The 14,331-nt window shown below is 44.0% G+C and overlaps 1 protein-coding gene across 1 annotated transcript; it reads right to left on the bottom strand.

Moving 5' to 3' along the window:
• Positions 1 to 19: 19 nt before the first annotated feature.
• RPN1 (ribophorin I) lies at positions 20 to 14,331 on the bottom strand. Its single transcript, XM_083727171.1, has 10 exons — positions 13,893 to 14,331; positions 10,127 to 10,191; positions 7,661 to 7,967; positions 6,434 to 6,643; positions 5,165 to 5,357; positions 4,443 to 4,542; positions 3,862 to 4,000; positions 3,464 to 3,583; positions 2,384 to 2,629; positions 20 to 921 (listed from the first exon to the last, which is right to left on the bottom strand). Exons 1-10 carry the CDS (start codon positions 14,202 to 14,204, stop codon positions 739 to 741), a joined length of 1,875 nt encoding a protein of 624 aa, XP_083583297.1. The 5' UTR covers positions 14,205 to 14,331; the 3' UTR covers positions 20 to 738.

The following is a 14,331-nucleotide window of genomic DNA, read 5'->3' as shown; positions in this document are numbered from 1 at the left end:
AATAATAAGAAGAAGAAAGTAGAGGCAGAAGATCCATACATCTTTATTTCAGTTTGATCTTCCCTACAATTTTTTTTAAAAAGAAACAAACCGTCTGAGGAAAAGCACAGGCTTCTAAGCAAATGAACCTCACCCGCTCCCTTCTCTTTCCCTGGACTCTACCCCAACACTGAATTTCAAGAGAGGCTCAGAAAGTTCAGGGACAAGAATCTCATTTAGTGCGACAAATAGTTTAAAAAAATTCCTTTGTTCAAGTTACTTATCCGTATCCCCATCTCCAAAATATAAAAAAGTATGAATTCAAAGGTGGAGTACAGAAGGAAAGATTTGCTACTAAACCTTTGAATAAAACAGTTGTATTTATTCTCTGACTGAGACATTCAGTGCCAGTACAGGACCTGTGTGCCTGCTTCCCTACTGAAAATTAGGGGGCCTCTCAGCAGACTTTGAAGTCGTGCTAGTAACACTTTGAGGACTATGGTTTCATTTAAGTCCAAGGCATGGTATAAATACACCTCTTCTTTATAGTAGATGTATCACAGAGCAAACAGGTCCTAAAAGTGACTAATACCACATTTTGGAGGCGATTTCCAAAAACTTTTTCCTTGCCGCAGTTTTGTAGGCTAGACACACCTCTCCACCCCACCCCACCCCATTCCCCAACTTGGTGTGGCTCAGTATGCTCATTGAACCTTCTTCCACCCCTTTTAGCTCTTTCCCAAACTTTTTACTTCTAACTTATAGAGCATCAAGGATGTTGTCGATTTTGGTGATCAGCTCCTGACGCTTGTTAGAATGCATCTTCTCATTCTCTATGTATGTATCCTTCTTGAGCTTGCCAACAACCAACCGCTCAGCCTCCACAGAAGATTTCAGGACCAGCTCCTTTACTTGGCTGTCAAGTTTCTGAATTTCACTAACCTTGGAAGAAATTTGGGACAAAACGTTAGGTGACTGGACAACACCATAGCCATACAAAGCAACAGTAACAGGGTGCATTCATTTTATTTTTATGGTCACCCTAGAAGTAGTAGATTTGCAGGATCTAAGCAAACAATTACAGTCATATTTTTGAAGTCAAACAGAATCCATTCCGGAAGTCCATTCAACTTTCAAAACGTTTGAAAACCAATGCATGGAAGCCGCAGAAACCCCATCAGATGTTTGGCTTCCAAAAATAGTTTGCAAAAAGGAATGGTCACTTCCGGGTTTTTGCACGGCTCGAAAACTAAGCTGTTCGAAAACCAAGGTACAACTGTATATGACAAACTATACAATGTTATATTAGAAGCTACACCCATTTAAACTTTACATTTAATGGTTCTGAATATGGACACTCACTGCAACAAACATGTCAGTGCTGGTTCCACGGTAGTAAGAGCACTTGATTATGCTACATTTCATTTATACTTTGAGAAATGAAATGCCTTCTAACCTTTCTTCCATTTTATAGTAAAACATCAGCAGAGGAATATGTAGAGATAACAGCTACAGTGTGTGTGCACAGCCCCTCCACTCAGCCCTCCTCCCAGTTACCAAGGGAGCTTTCAGCTAACTGCAGCTGAGTATTAATGAGCAGAATGCATTAACAGCCCTTCAGTTGCAAGTTATGCATTGACATCCTGGCAAAAGTGACCATCTTCAAGATAGCTATATTCACCAACAGTTCCAGGGAGATCCACTGAATGGATCTCCTATTGTGGGTGAAAGTTTCACTCAAAGCAGAGTAGAAGCAGTCTGCTAAGAGAATGACACGTGGACCACGTTTGTGCCTAAGGATTAATACAACTTAAAATTGGGAAGTCAGGATGCCTCAGGATTCGCTCACAAATGTTGAGCAGCAGCTTACAAAAAACATTCCGTTTCAAAGCAGTAGGCATGTTAGGTAAGTGGTAGCCAGAAGGCTTAATGCAGCCAGGGGGGCTTGATGTATTCCCCACACAGCATTAAAACATTTGAAGCAAACTTGCTACCTTCAGGGCCTACTCACTGAGAGAAGGGCTTGGCTGAATGTGGTGGAGGACCCTAGCCAATGCATCTCAGCTAGCTGGGATAGTCGACAGTCCTGGTTTAGATATTTTATACAGGTAGGGCAATATTTAAAGCCATGGCAGAATGAAAACTGGGGGAAATTCCCCCAAGGCTCTCCAGACGTATGGAGGAATGCTTGGAAATAAAAATATCAAGGAACCTAGAAATCTCAACTTTAGCAGTATTATTCTGGAATCATCATAATACACTGCAAACACAGAACAAGGCAACAAAAAAGAATTCCTTTAAAGTGTGAGGAAAATATCTGCCTTGGGAATGACAAGAGAAAAGGCAGTTTAGAATAAGGGCAGTACAGTAACAATACACACGAAGGAGGCCAACAGATTCTTACTTTGTCACACAAGTCAGAGCCTTCTGTCTTCAGCTTGGACTGCAATGAAGCTATTTCGTTGGTTAAGGCCTTATGTTCAGTCTCCAGTGATTTTTTGCCACTGTTTAGGTTTGAAATATCCCGTGACTGCTTATACTTATTCACAGCTTCATCAAAATGGCGGTACAGACGTAGTCTCTTATTCACCAGGGTGAGAACTTGCTCTGTGATGCAGGCAACTTTCATCCTAGCTTCTGCAGCTGGATCCTGTAAAAGCACAATGGCTTAAATACTTATTACAGTATATAGTGCATTCTAAGTGTCCAGAAAGTGTTTTGTGTGCTCTCGGTAGTCCTTACAACAACCCTATAAGATCTGTCAGCATAACCTCCACCTTGGAAATAAAAGACCGAGGCCGAGAGATTGGCATACCTAAAGTCTATCTAGAGAGTCGAAAGGGAAAAGGCAAGATCTAAACCAAAGGAGTTCCTAGTTCACAATTCTGTCGCTTATTCGCTACACTGCCTAAATTCATCAGACAGACTTTACCAAAATAGTTGTTTGTAGCAAAGTGCAAAAACAAGAAACACTGAGGAGTTCCATTTGCTTCAAACAGACTTGTATGTGATAACGAAACAAGGATATCCACTGTGCAAGCCATCTTGACTGAATCAAAATTAATTAAAACATGGACCAAAATGCCATTTTAAAAGTCTACTTCATTCTGTGAAAATTAATAGATGAAGAATTTTGGCCAATTTGGATCTTAGCAGTGCTTTGAAAAAGGTAAGCCCTAACACAACACGCTCATTTATTGACTCAAAGAATTAATGTATTTCAAGTATAGTTTGCCTATGCTAAGAAACTATTAAATTTCAGAGCACCGCTGATATAAAGATAAGGTAATAGCTTGCTCTCACAATATATCCATATTTTACAAAAAGAGTAAGTGCTACCTCACATAAAAACAGCAGCGAATCCAGTACTCTAGCAGTCAGTGCAAGGGCATTTAATACAAAGGAAAGGGCTCTCCCAAAGGAAACAGTGAGACCAACCCTCCTGCCACATCCTCCCTGTTTCATCGTGCCTCTATTGCAGTACCTTAGTGATAGAGAAGTCCAGCCTCACGTAGAGGATCACTGTAAAGAACAGGATGTAGAAGGCTCCAACTACCAGGAGAGGTTCTTGCAGCATCAGGATCTTGTTAAAATTATAGTGCACCTAGGAAGAGCAGGGCAAGCAGGGAGAAGAGCGTAAACTTCCATTAGTCAAGATGACATGCTACCCACCTTACATTCCTATACCTAAGAACAATGAGATACTTGCACATTTAAGACGCAGCTCAGAACTCAAGAGTGAAGCTCCATCTTTTCACCGATCTATGAATGTGGTCTGTTGCTATTGTAGCCATGTCACTTGCTAAAGAGCAATCTGGGCTGCAAAAATGAGCACGGTACTTCTCATTATTTATGCTATCTAAGCAAAGGGCTTATGCTTACCACAATATCCTGGATGTGCTGCTCAACTAGGTTGTTCTTGTGCGCAACTATGACTGGACGGCCAAAGGTGTCCAAATAGGTGTAGTGAAGTTCATCAGGTGCCCGGCTGATGTCATATGGACTATCCACATGGATATTCCTGCAAACAGAGGTGTATACAATACTGTTAGCTGTCCAAGGAAAAACCTAACCTGGTTGTTGTTGGGGGGGTAGAGAAATTAGCCCTGGATTAGCCCCTGCCCTCCGATGTCCATGGCTGGGGCATGGTCCTTTGCAAGTAAAGCTGTGCACATGAGCTGCCACTCACACACAGGGGCTGCATGTAACTGGGATGCCTGGCTGTGTTGGTATCCTGATTGAGTGGTGTCCCTGTGCACAAGCAGCTGCTCAAACATACGAGTTCCTTTGCAGACAACCATGCTCCACACACTGTCATTATACAGGGCAGGGGGATGTGGAATTGAGACAGGGACATAAATGCTGCTCCTTCTTGCTTCACCTCAAGCAGAATAATACATAAGCAGGCCATGTGTTTTTTGGCTGACACAAAGTGCCTTGATCTCAACCATATAATTACTTACTTGGCACCTTCTGGAAGGATTATCTTTACAGTTAGTGAGTCTGTAACTTGCTCATCAAACACGTGGTCAACAAATCTCATCTTCAGGGCATACTGATCACCTGGGAAACAAACACCAAGAGGACACTATTATTTTTTCAATGTATCAGGATACCAGCTATGAAAGCCCTGTTGGATAAAACAGTCACAAGTTTAAAGGTGAGCTTAAAAAAGCCCCATTAAGGGCCACTACAACTTGTTTTAGCTGCATGTTGCTTACTCGCAGTAAAGTTCAGCAATATCCACACTATTACTGTGATAACACACTGAATTGTGCACCCAGCATAAGCTGTGCAGAGCACAAAGCTTAGTACAGCTTAGCTGGATATCCCCCATTGACCACACTGTATATCATTTTGTATGTTTTAGGAAAGGAAAAGAATGGTGTCAGGAGAGTAGGAAGTGTGGGGAGGTGTGCCTGAGAGCAAACCTGAAGGAGCTTCTAACCATGCATGGCATTTTTCAGGAGATGCCTGCATCATTTAAATTCATATAATCAAGTACTGAGATGCACTTTAACAGTACAGAACCTGGTTTCTGAGCACACATGTACAAATAATAAAAATAAGAATCTTTGGAATTCCAAATATGCCATTCTGCATAGAACTGCAGACAGTGAATAGCTTTGTACTCCAGTTGCTCACATTATATTCCATATGCCACTACCATAACAAGGAAACCTACCAAGATTAAAGAGGTATTCATAGCTAGGCAGGTTATAACCAATGATGTAATGTGTCTTCCAGCCACCAAATAGGGGGAAGCGAGGGCGGATCTCCATTTCCACAGAGTCATCCAGGATGAGGAGATGACTGGTGGATATGTTGCCAATTTCATCTCTGTAATACACATCTTGAGCAGCAGCAGGAAGGATAGTCTGCAAAAGCAAGATAAGCACTTAATGTCAAATTCACCAGTACCGATAATTGAGGCACTTGCTAGTCACTGTTTTAAGAGTGCATTTTCACTAAAAGCAAAGAGTTATCTCCATTCTCACAGCAGTTGCAACCACAGTATAAGCAAATCATATACAGCAGACTGAATTTAAAAAATCACATTGGAAGAGATTCTGGTCACACAGTCCAACCCTCTGCCCTAAAGTATCGCCAACCAAGGCTTGCCTGATCTTTTCTTCAAAGTCCCCAGATTCTAAATGAAGTGCCTACATTTCTAAAGAGTACAATACAATGCTACCTTGGTCAACGAACAGTCCTGTTAACGAACACTTTGAACAACGGACTCCGCAAAACCGGACGTAGGTGTTCCGGTTAGCACACTTTGCCCCGGAAGATGAATGGAAGACGAACACAGGCGGTGGGAGGCCTCATTAGGGAAAGCACACAGCTCGGGTTAAGAATGCTTTGATCAAAGAACAGACCTCCAGAACGGATTAAATTTGTAACCCGAAGTACCACTGTATGTACCTTTTTTTTATTACTGTGTTTCCTAAGTCAATCACTGTAATTATTTTAATATTTAATGCCTTTTAGTTTTAAAATGCTGTCTGAGCAATTCTTCCAAAAGTTAGAAAGGGAATCTTCTCACCCACTGCCTCCTTTAGCTTTGTTCCATAACAGAAGAATGGTGGGGAAGGCAAGTGACCTAAGGCTGCAATCCTAACCATATTTAAACAGACCTAAGTCTTACTGATTTCAATGGGGCTTGTTCCCAGACAGGTAGGGCTAGGATTGCGCCCTAAGCCTGTACTTCCATATCAGAAACAAGAAGCAACATAAAAAAGGGAGAGAAAGAAAGTTTCCAGTAAGGCACCATCTCCTCAAAAGCAGACCAGTAGCAATGCTTCCTTGCTGTCCCCTTCCCTACCCCCAAAGCCTGGTCCTTCTGGCAAGGGGAAGAGGAACTGTTTACTTACACTTATACACACACACACACACACACACACACACACACACAGGCTCCTTTTAAGACGAAGAGAAATATGCAAGGGCAGACCTTGAAAGACTTCACAGAGGATATTCCACTGTCCGGCTGTCTTTGGTAGTCATATCTGGAGAAAGGCCCTTTGAGCACAGCTCCTGTGTGCTTCAAGTCAACAGTCTCTTCTACAGCAATGTTGCCCCAGTGAGAAACTTCAATGACACGTGTCATGGTAGTGATCGTCAGGAATGGACTGTTGTTTTCATAGTGCACCTTAAGGTTATCCTAAGGAGAAAAAGTAGAAACTGAAGACTTTCTGTGCTCGAGTGTGTTGTAGAAAAAGCCATTTCATTTACAGCAATGCCTATTAAGAAGACCTACTTGCAAATCAGACTCTCAATCATTTTTGTTGAGGTATTACACAATCTATGTATTGATTGAAATATTGCACAATACTCATTAAGAAATGTTGGCTAGATCTAGCAAGGATCCATCTTGTCCAGCATTCAGCCTCCGACACAAGTAAGCTTCTGAGAAGCTCATAAGCAGGGCATTAAGGAAACAGTATTTCATTGCCTACCCCCAATATGTACTTAGAATCATGGAACTGTAGTGATGGAAGGGACCATGAGGGTCATCTCATCCAACCCTCTGCAATGCCAGAATATTTTGCCCATCGTGGGGCTTGAACCCATGACCCTGAGATTAAGAGTCTCGTGCTCTACTGACTGAGCTATCCCAGTCGGAAGGTGTCTATGCTGAGAAACCACATGTGGAATAATGTGAGCAATGTCCATAGACAGTGGCTGCATTACTTTTTCTGAGCCCATTAGAAATCTGTAATAGCGCGCACACAAAAAGTGCCTTGTCCGTTTTGAAAGATTAAAGGCTTGGTGCTCTTTGGCTGAATCTTGTAAATACTAGCATGTTTCTGTGCTGGCCAGGGAGGAGAAGATGCCTCTTGGCAGGCCTGCTATAAAACTGTCTTGTGCCAAAGGCTGGCAGGCAGAGGAACACAGCAATCTCTCTCTTCTTCGCTAGTCCACTCACTGGCCTGCATATAACCTCATGTACTCACCAGTGTGGTATTCTTTGTCCACCCATGATGAACAGGTGGAGTTGTTACATACAAGGCAGTTTTAGTTTTAGTTCCTTTTAAGCCCCTTACATTCCTGGCTTTTGGATTTATATTAATCATTTGACACAGCAGAATGGCATACATGTATTTTAATTCTACATGAGTGACAAATCCCTTTTAAACAGTTTCGCTCCTAGAAACGTTAACTGGGATTAAAAGTTTACCTCACTGTATGGTGGAACATCCCTGAAGGGTCCATATTCAATCATGTCCTCTGACCGACTAGGATTGCCTAGTTTGGTGTAGCTTTCCACGTTCCTTGAGGCCAGCTTAATCCGAGTAGTTTGGGTCTTGGTTGGATACGGAGAGTAAAAATAATGATTGCCCTCAAAAACCACAAACTGTTTCTCTGCTTGGGTGATATGAGTTGGGTATGGCTGTAGGACATGTGTAAAAACCGTTTCAACAGATAAGCGAATCTTTCCACCTGGAGCCAAAGGAGATGGCAGTTTTACAGTGAAGAATTTGCCACTGTAAAGGAGAAAAAAAGATTAAAAAGTCATTCTGGCTCTGCTGGCTTTACAGACACCCATAAGCATGGAAAGAAGCTCAACAAAGATTCTCACTGAAGAATATATCATCTCCACCTTCATTTGTCTGCTGCAGTTTTGGGCCACATAGTGGTTTGAGTGTAGACTAAAGTTCAAATCCCCATTCACTGGATGATCTTGGGACTAGTCAGAGTTTCTCAACCTAATCTATTTCACAAGGTTGTTGTGAGAATAAAAGATGAAATATAAATGTAATAATAAATGTAATGCTATGGATACCAAAACCATCTTTGTATTCCTAGCTCAGTTATACTAGCCTGGGTTTAATCAAAATGGCAGTAATGTGGCCCACTGCTGTCAGCAATCAGAACATGGACTCTTGGGAACGTTTGCTATTTCAGAGAACCCTGATCTCAATTGACTAATGTTATAACAGCTAACAGTTTGATTTAAATGTCAAAAGATATACTGCAATAGCTTTTAAAAACTGGTCAGTAACGACTGACAACAGATAGGCTGGATGTGAGCTAATAAAACTGAAGCTGAATCCTGAAAAGACAGAGGTTTTGTGTGCCCCATTGTGACACCTGGGAGGTGGGGAGGCAGTCTGCCTTGCACTCCCATGAAAAGAGCAGGTTTGTAGCTGGGGAAGGCGTTTTCCTGGATTTAAAGTGTCACTGGAGGATCAGGTAGCTAGGAATGCCTTTTTTCAGTTCCAGCCGGTTCGCCAGCCACAGCCCATTTTGTATACAGATCACTTGGCCACTCCATGATCTGGTAACTTCCAGACTGGATTACAGCAATGCACTCTATACAGGGCTGCCCTTGAAGATGACTTGGAAACTTTGATTGGTCCAAAATGCAGCAGCTCGATTACTGGTTGCAGTTTAGTTCAGATCTCACATAACCTCCTGTGCTAAAACAGCTGCACTGGTTGCCACTTCATTTCTGGGCCCAGTTCAAGCCACTCACATTAATGTTCAAAGCCCTAAACGACTCAGGCCCCAAATACCTAAAAGACCACCTCCTTCCTTACAGACCCTTGTTGTGGATTTCTTCAAGAAGCACATCAAAGAAAGTTTAAGGCAGCTTTATTTGGTCAAATGTAACATTTGGGGGAAGTCACCAGGGTGAATTCCAGCATCCCTAGGAATACCTGAGTTTTTTATAAGGTTTCTAAGCTCCTAACACATGCACAATACCCAAGTACCATACATAGCATGGGTCTTATCAGGTAACTAAGCAACTGAAGTCTTATCAGGAGAGAAAGTACAAGGCTAAAAAGCTCATCTATCAGGGCCAGCACATTCCTTTGCAACATATTCAAAGACATCCTTTCTTTCTTTCAACAGCATTCTTTTCACAACTCTGTAACAGCTCTTCCCAGCTCTTCAATACATGCAGGCTATATTTCCCACCCCACTCTCTTAGGTGCTAAGATTGCCAGAGCGGGCGCACTTGGTAGTTCCTCTGCATTCAAAAGCTTACGTGGTGGTGGCCTAGGAGAGGGTATTTTCTGTGGCAGCCCCTAAGTTCTGAACTCCCTCCCCACAGAGGTGCATCTGGCACTTTCATTATGGTGAACGCTGAAGACACACCTCTTTGCCCTGACTTTTGACACTTGAGGTGTACATTGATAGAACCCACCTTATTTCTGTAATTGTAAGTTGTTTTACTAGTATGGTCTTGTAATGTTGTAACCCATTCTGCGGTCAGGTAAATAATGATAATGATAGTGATAATTTTTGTTTCCAATAGACAGGTTTAGGCTTCTAAGAAGCAAGCAGGTTATAATGCAACTCTGTAAATTACTATGCCTCCCAATTTCAAGTGATAACTGCATGTCATCAGAATTGTCAGATTAGATTTGTTTTTCTTAATTTTTTAATCCAATAATCAAAAAGAAAGCCACTATTAAAATAGTATCTGAAGTCTTAGATTTTCTATGATTCTGCAGGGCTACAAGCAAACGTCTCTGACCTAGTACAATATTTATTTTTTAAGAAATACTTTGGAAATTACAAAAATATAAAGTCTGAATGTGCTAAGTATATGCGTCATACAGACTGGGCGCAAATTCTTCAGTGTATATTTTGTGGCAAACCTGGATATGATATAGTTTCCCTTGGCAAAACTCACCTTTTACCTTTTACCTTTGTCTCCTTCAACTCAAGAGTACTCTCTTCTTCTTCCTCGCCTTTCACCTACAAAAAACGATTAAATTCAAGTTTGGTCATTGTTACCATTTACAGTTTCCATCTGAGACAGCTGAATTCATCACAAGTGCTAATTCCTACTCCCAGGGGTCTGCAAGTCAGCAAAGACACACTTCAATTTGACACACACACACACCAATAATTAGCCATCCAATCATGAACAAGTTGTTGGCTAACTCCACAAACCCTGCAGCATTATCTAAAAGCAACATACACAGAGGTCTTTTAAACCCTTGAGACTCTTATACAAGAACACGTAAATGCTGGCTTGGATTACTAGCCAAGCCCATTGTCTGCAGCTGTCATTCACCCCTTCCTTCCTGGAGTCCTGCCGCATTTTGAAGAACCTGGAGAATGGAGGGGTGTTTGCTTTTCTGAAGGGATCCTGCAGAAGGAGCAAGCAACAATGTGCTGCTGCCTCCTGCAAATTTCAAACTATGAGAAAGCATTCCTCCCTTTTCTCTGTGGTGATTTTGAAGAGGCAAATCTTTTCCCTCTGAATTTGGCTTCTGTATTTCTAAAGCAACAGTGAGGCACTACTGGTGCTTTCTGCAGAAGCCAAAACAACAGAGATAAAGCACATTTTTCTTCTGCTTACTGGACAGGGAGTACACACACTGCTGGCAAACAGGTAGGCAAGTTCTGGAACCCTGTTACTGTGTTAGCTTCAGAACAAGAGACATACAGTAGTGATTTATGGGATGCAAGTTCTGATCAAAGACTTGCTGTACTTCTACCAGAGGTCTTTTGTGAGAACTCACTGAATAGCCACAACTAGACAGACAAGTGTTGAATGACATGATTTGTTGAAAACAGTCCTGATTTTACTTTCCCCAACAGCCTCCCCAATGTTACAATGACAGATGATGCACCTGACAGCACTTTTCTTCTTAATTTGAGAGTAAACTGGCCAAAATTAAAAAAGATACATGTGATGCTTTCAGGTCCTTGGGAAGGGGTTCACTAGAAAGTAAAGGCATGGCTAGGATGTAGAATTGTTTTGCTGATAATTCATATCTTCAGACCCAAATATATATGTACACCTACCCCCAGGTCAAAAATAATTTAGTTCCATTTTTAATCCACAAAGGGCTTCACAGGCCTCTCACTGTAACTCTAAGATGGATCAAAACTACCAGATACTGCAACCAGTACCTGATTGTCCAAGGACTATCAAGAAATTCATGTATGAGAGTGCAATGCCTATCCATATTCAGCATTATCCACTATCCAATAGGCCAGCAAGTATTCCCATTTTGCAAAATGATGAAATAGAAGACAACGGCAGTTATCCTATGCATATAGTTACAAGGAAGCAAGTTCCATTATTTAGAATGGGACTGTAAATAACATAAGAAATCATACTTGGGGGTAGCTTTGCCTAACGTGGTGTCCTCCCATTGTTTTTGACACCACCACCCAGGTCAGGGGTCTGCAACCTTTAAGACAAAAAGAGCCACTTGGACCCGTTTCGGAAGAAAAAAAAACTGGGAGCCGCAAAACTCGTCATTATAAAAATAACTTTTTTGTCACTTTTTTATTATTTCTTTGTTTGACCCCTCAGATTTACTCCTCCTCATAGAAATAAACGTTAAATTAACAAGTTACCTTTTGTGTGTGTGTGTGTTCTTCACTCCCCTTCAAAACAGTGACCAGCGTACATGCCCCCTTTCAATGTAGTGACCAGCGTACATGCCCCTTACAATGTAGCGGGCGGGCGGGAAGGTGACGTCGGGATGGTGCGTGACTAACGCACACACCGCCCCCATGCGACGTCACAGCCAGTACAGCGCCTGCCACAGTGGGGAGTGTCGGGGCGCACAATGCGGCTCCTCCCCTCGCTAGTATCCGCCCCGGAGCCGCGGCAAAGGTGTAAAAGAGCCACATGCGGCTCCGGAGCCGCGGGTTGCTGACCCCTGACCCAGGTTGACTGGGAACCAGCTGAAGGGCACCAGGTTGGGGAAGACCCCTATAGAAACTGTGATTGCATAGGGAGCAGGGCCTAGGTCCCAATGAGCTCACTTTTGGCCATCAGATACAATGCCAAAGACTCAGTCCCTTACTGCCTTCACCTACCTTTACTGTACGTACTTACAACCCTTTCTTCCAAAGGCAAAATAAGCTTAGCTCAGCTTTCTAGCTGCTATTACATTCCTTAAAATCAAGTTGCCTTGTGGAATGAATACTCTGCAGCAAATGGGAACATAGGAAGCTACCTTTTATCAAGTCAGGCCACTGGTCCATCCAACTCACTGACTGGAAGCCACTATCCGGGATTTCAGACTGGGCTTTCTCCTGGTCCTCTCTAGGAATATTAGGGATTGAACATAGGACTTTCTATATTCAAATCAGATGCTCTACCACCAAGCTACAGTCCTTCCCAAATAGCTGTGACTGCTCACTTTCTAATAACAGAGTGCACTCCACTATGATATCTGCAGCCATTCATGGTTCAGGACAGAGCTTCAACTAACCGTTTTCATTAACACGTTGCCACACAGATAGAAGCAGCTAAAACACACCTTCTAGAAAGGCTTTCTCCTAAGCTCACATTTACGAACACCTCCAATTATTGCAGGCAGGCAGGAAACACAGGCAGCAATGAATAATAATAAGCCACTTAAAATGTTCTGATGCCAGCAGCCTGCTGTTCAGCTAGCCACAGGCCCTGCAAACGCATGCGTTATGCGATTTTATAGACATGCCTTGAGATCCACGCCTCCTTCCCTCTAGGTTGCCACTGGTTGCTCTCCGATTGCAGCACTTACGCTTACGTGTCAGTATATGCCAGGCCATTTACTACAGCCGCAGCTCTGAAGGGAGTCAGCAGCCAGGAAGAGGAGAAATAAAACAAATACGTGGTGAGCACTGCTGCAAAGTGACAACCCTTTCCATGACATTATCTGGGTCAAAAAGCTGGCAAACCCCCAAAGGGCAGCTTACGTGTAACTTTAGAAAAGAGTCTATTTCCACCCCCATGCCAATGTGGATCACATATTCTTCTAACACTGCATTCCCAGATCACAATCCACTATGTGTGCTGCCCAGAAGATCCCACACTTTTATTTCGGGTGGACAAAAAATTGATAGGGTTTTCTTCGTGGCCCATATATCTCTGCAGCACGGCCTCCTCTACGGGAGAAGGAGATAGCCACCCCAAATCTGCAGTTTAGCCTCCATCCCTGCTAACTATACGGGGAAAGGAGCCAAACACACCACAGTCAGTACAGTTAAGAAAGACAAACCCCTGAAATGCAATGACATAGCGTTGTTGAGGCGAGGGGAGGGGATGCTTTGGAAATGATATCCGCTCAAATGCCAATAAGCGAACTTATTAGGGAATGAAAAGCTGCAGGGAATGGAGGCAGATGCCCAGGAAAAACCAAGAGGCGAAGGCAAAGTGGGTTGGAGGGGGGAAGATGATTTTCGAAGCCTGGGCGCGGCGAGGGAAGGCGAAAGAAAGGCAGAAGCACAACTCCTAGAAACACTTGCCCCGCGCGCAGAAGGAAAAGGAGAAGCGCGAGCGGGGAGGCGCCAGGGCTGGCCGAGGGCGCCGTCTCTGCGAGAGGCCGGAGGGAGAGGGCGAGCGAGGTTCACGGGGCTCCGAGACATGAGGCGCGGCGGCAGCGGGAAGGGCTTCGGAAGCGGAAGGCCGCGGAGGCTGCGCGTCCCGCCAGTAGCTCGCTCACCTGCACCCCCAGGTAGGCCAGGTGGCTCTCCAGGCCCGGGTCCAGAGCCAGCAGGAAGGAGGCGGCCGACCCGGAGCCCCCCGCGGGGTTGGCCAGGCTCAGCTCGGTCGTCACTTTGGCCAGGTGAGTGCCGAGGTCCACAGTCCTCTTCACTTCTTCGTTGACCAGCTCCGGGGCAGCCAGGGCGCCCCCCAAGCAGAGGAGGAGGAGGGAGACACGAGCGGCGCGGCTCTCCATGGCTGGCCACGCCGAGAGACTGAGCAGCCGAGCGAACCGGATAGACTCCCCTCCCTCGCGGCAAGGTTCATTCATCAGGCGGGCACAAGATGGCGCCCTCCACGCCGAGAGAAAGACAAGATGGCGGCGCCCAGAGGCCGTCGGAGCTCCAAGATGGCAGCGCGGACGACGGAGAGGGAGCGGGGGAGGCTTCCCCGTCACG

This window comes from Podarcis gaigeae (genome assembly GCF_964106915.1).
Source record: "Podarcis gaigeae genome assembly, chromosome: 2".
Taxonomy (NCBI): Eukaryota; Metazoa; Chordata; class Lepidosauria; order Squamata; family Lacertidae; genus Podarcis; species Podarcis gaigeae.
The sequence above is the reverse complement of the archived record's forward strand: the minus strand, read 5'-3'. Positions and strand labels throughout refer to the sequence as shown.

Excerpts from the sequence above, each read along its gene's own strand:
- RPN1 (XM_083727171.1), bottom strand. The coding sequence starts at position 14,204 with ATGAATGAACCTTGCCGCGAGGGAGGGGAGTCTATCCGGTTCGCTCGG. Across the intron at positions 10,192-13,892 it reads TGGCCTACCTGGGGGTGCAG|GTGAAAGGCGAGGAAGAAGA; the intron begins GTGAGCGAGCTA and ends CGTTTTTTGTAG. Across the intron at positions 4,543-5,164 it reads TGAATACCTCTTTAATCTTG|GTGATCAGTATGCCCTGAAG; the intron begins GTAGGTTTCCTT and ends TTTGTTTCCCAG.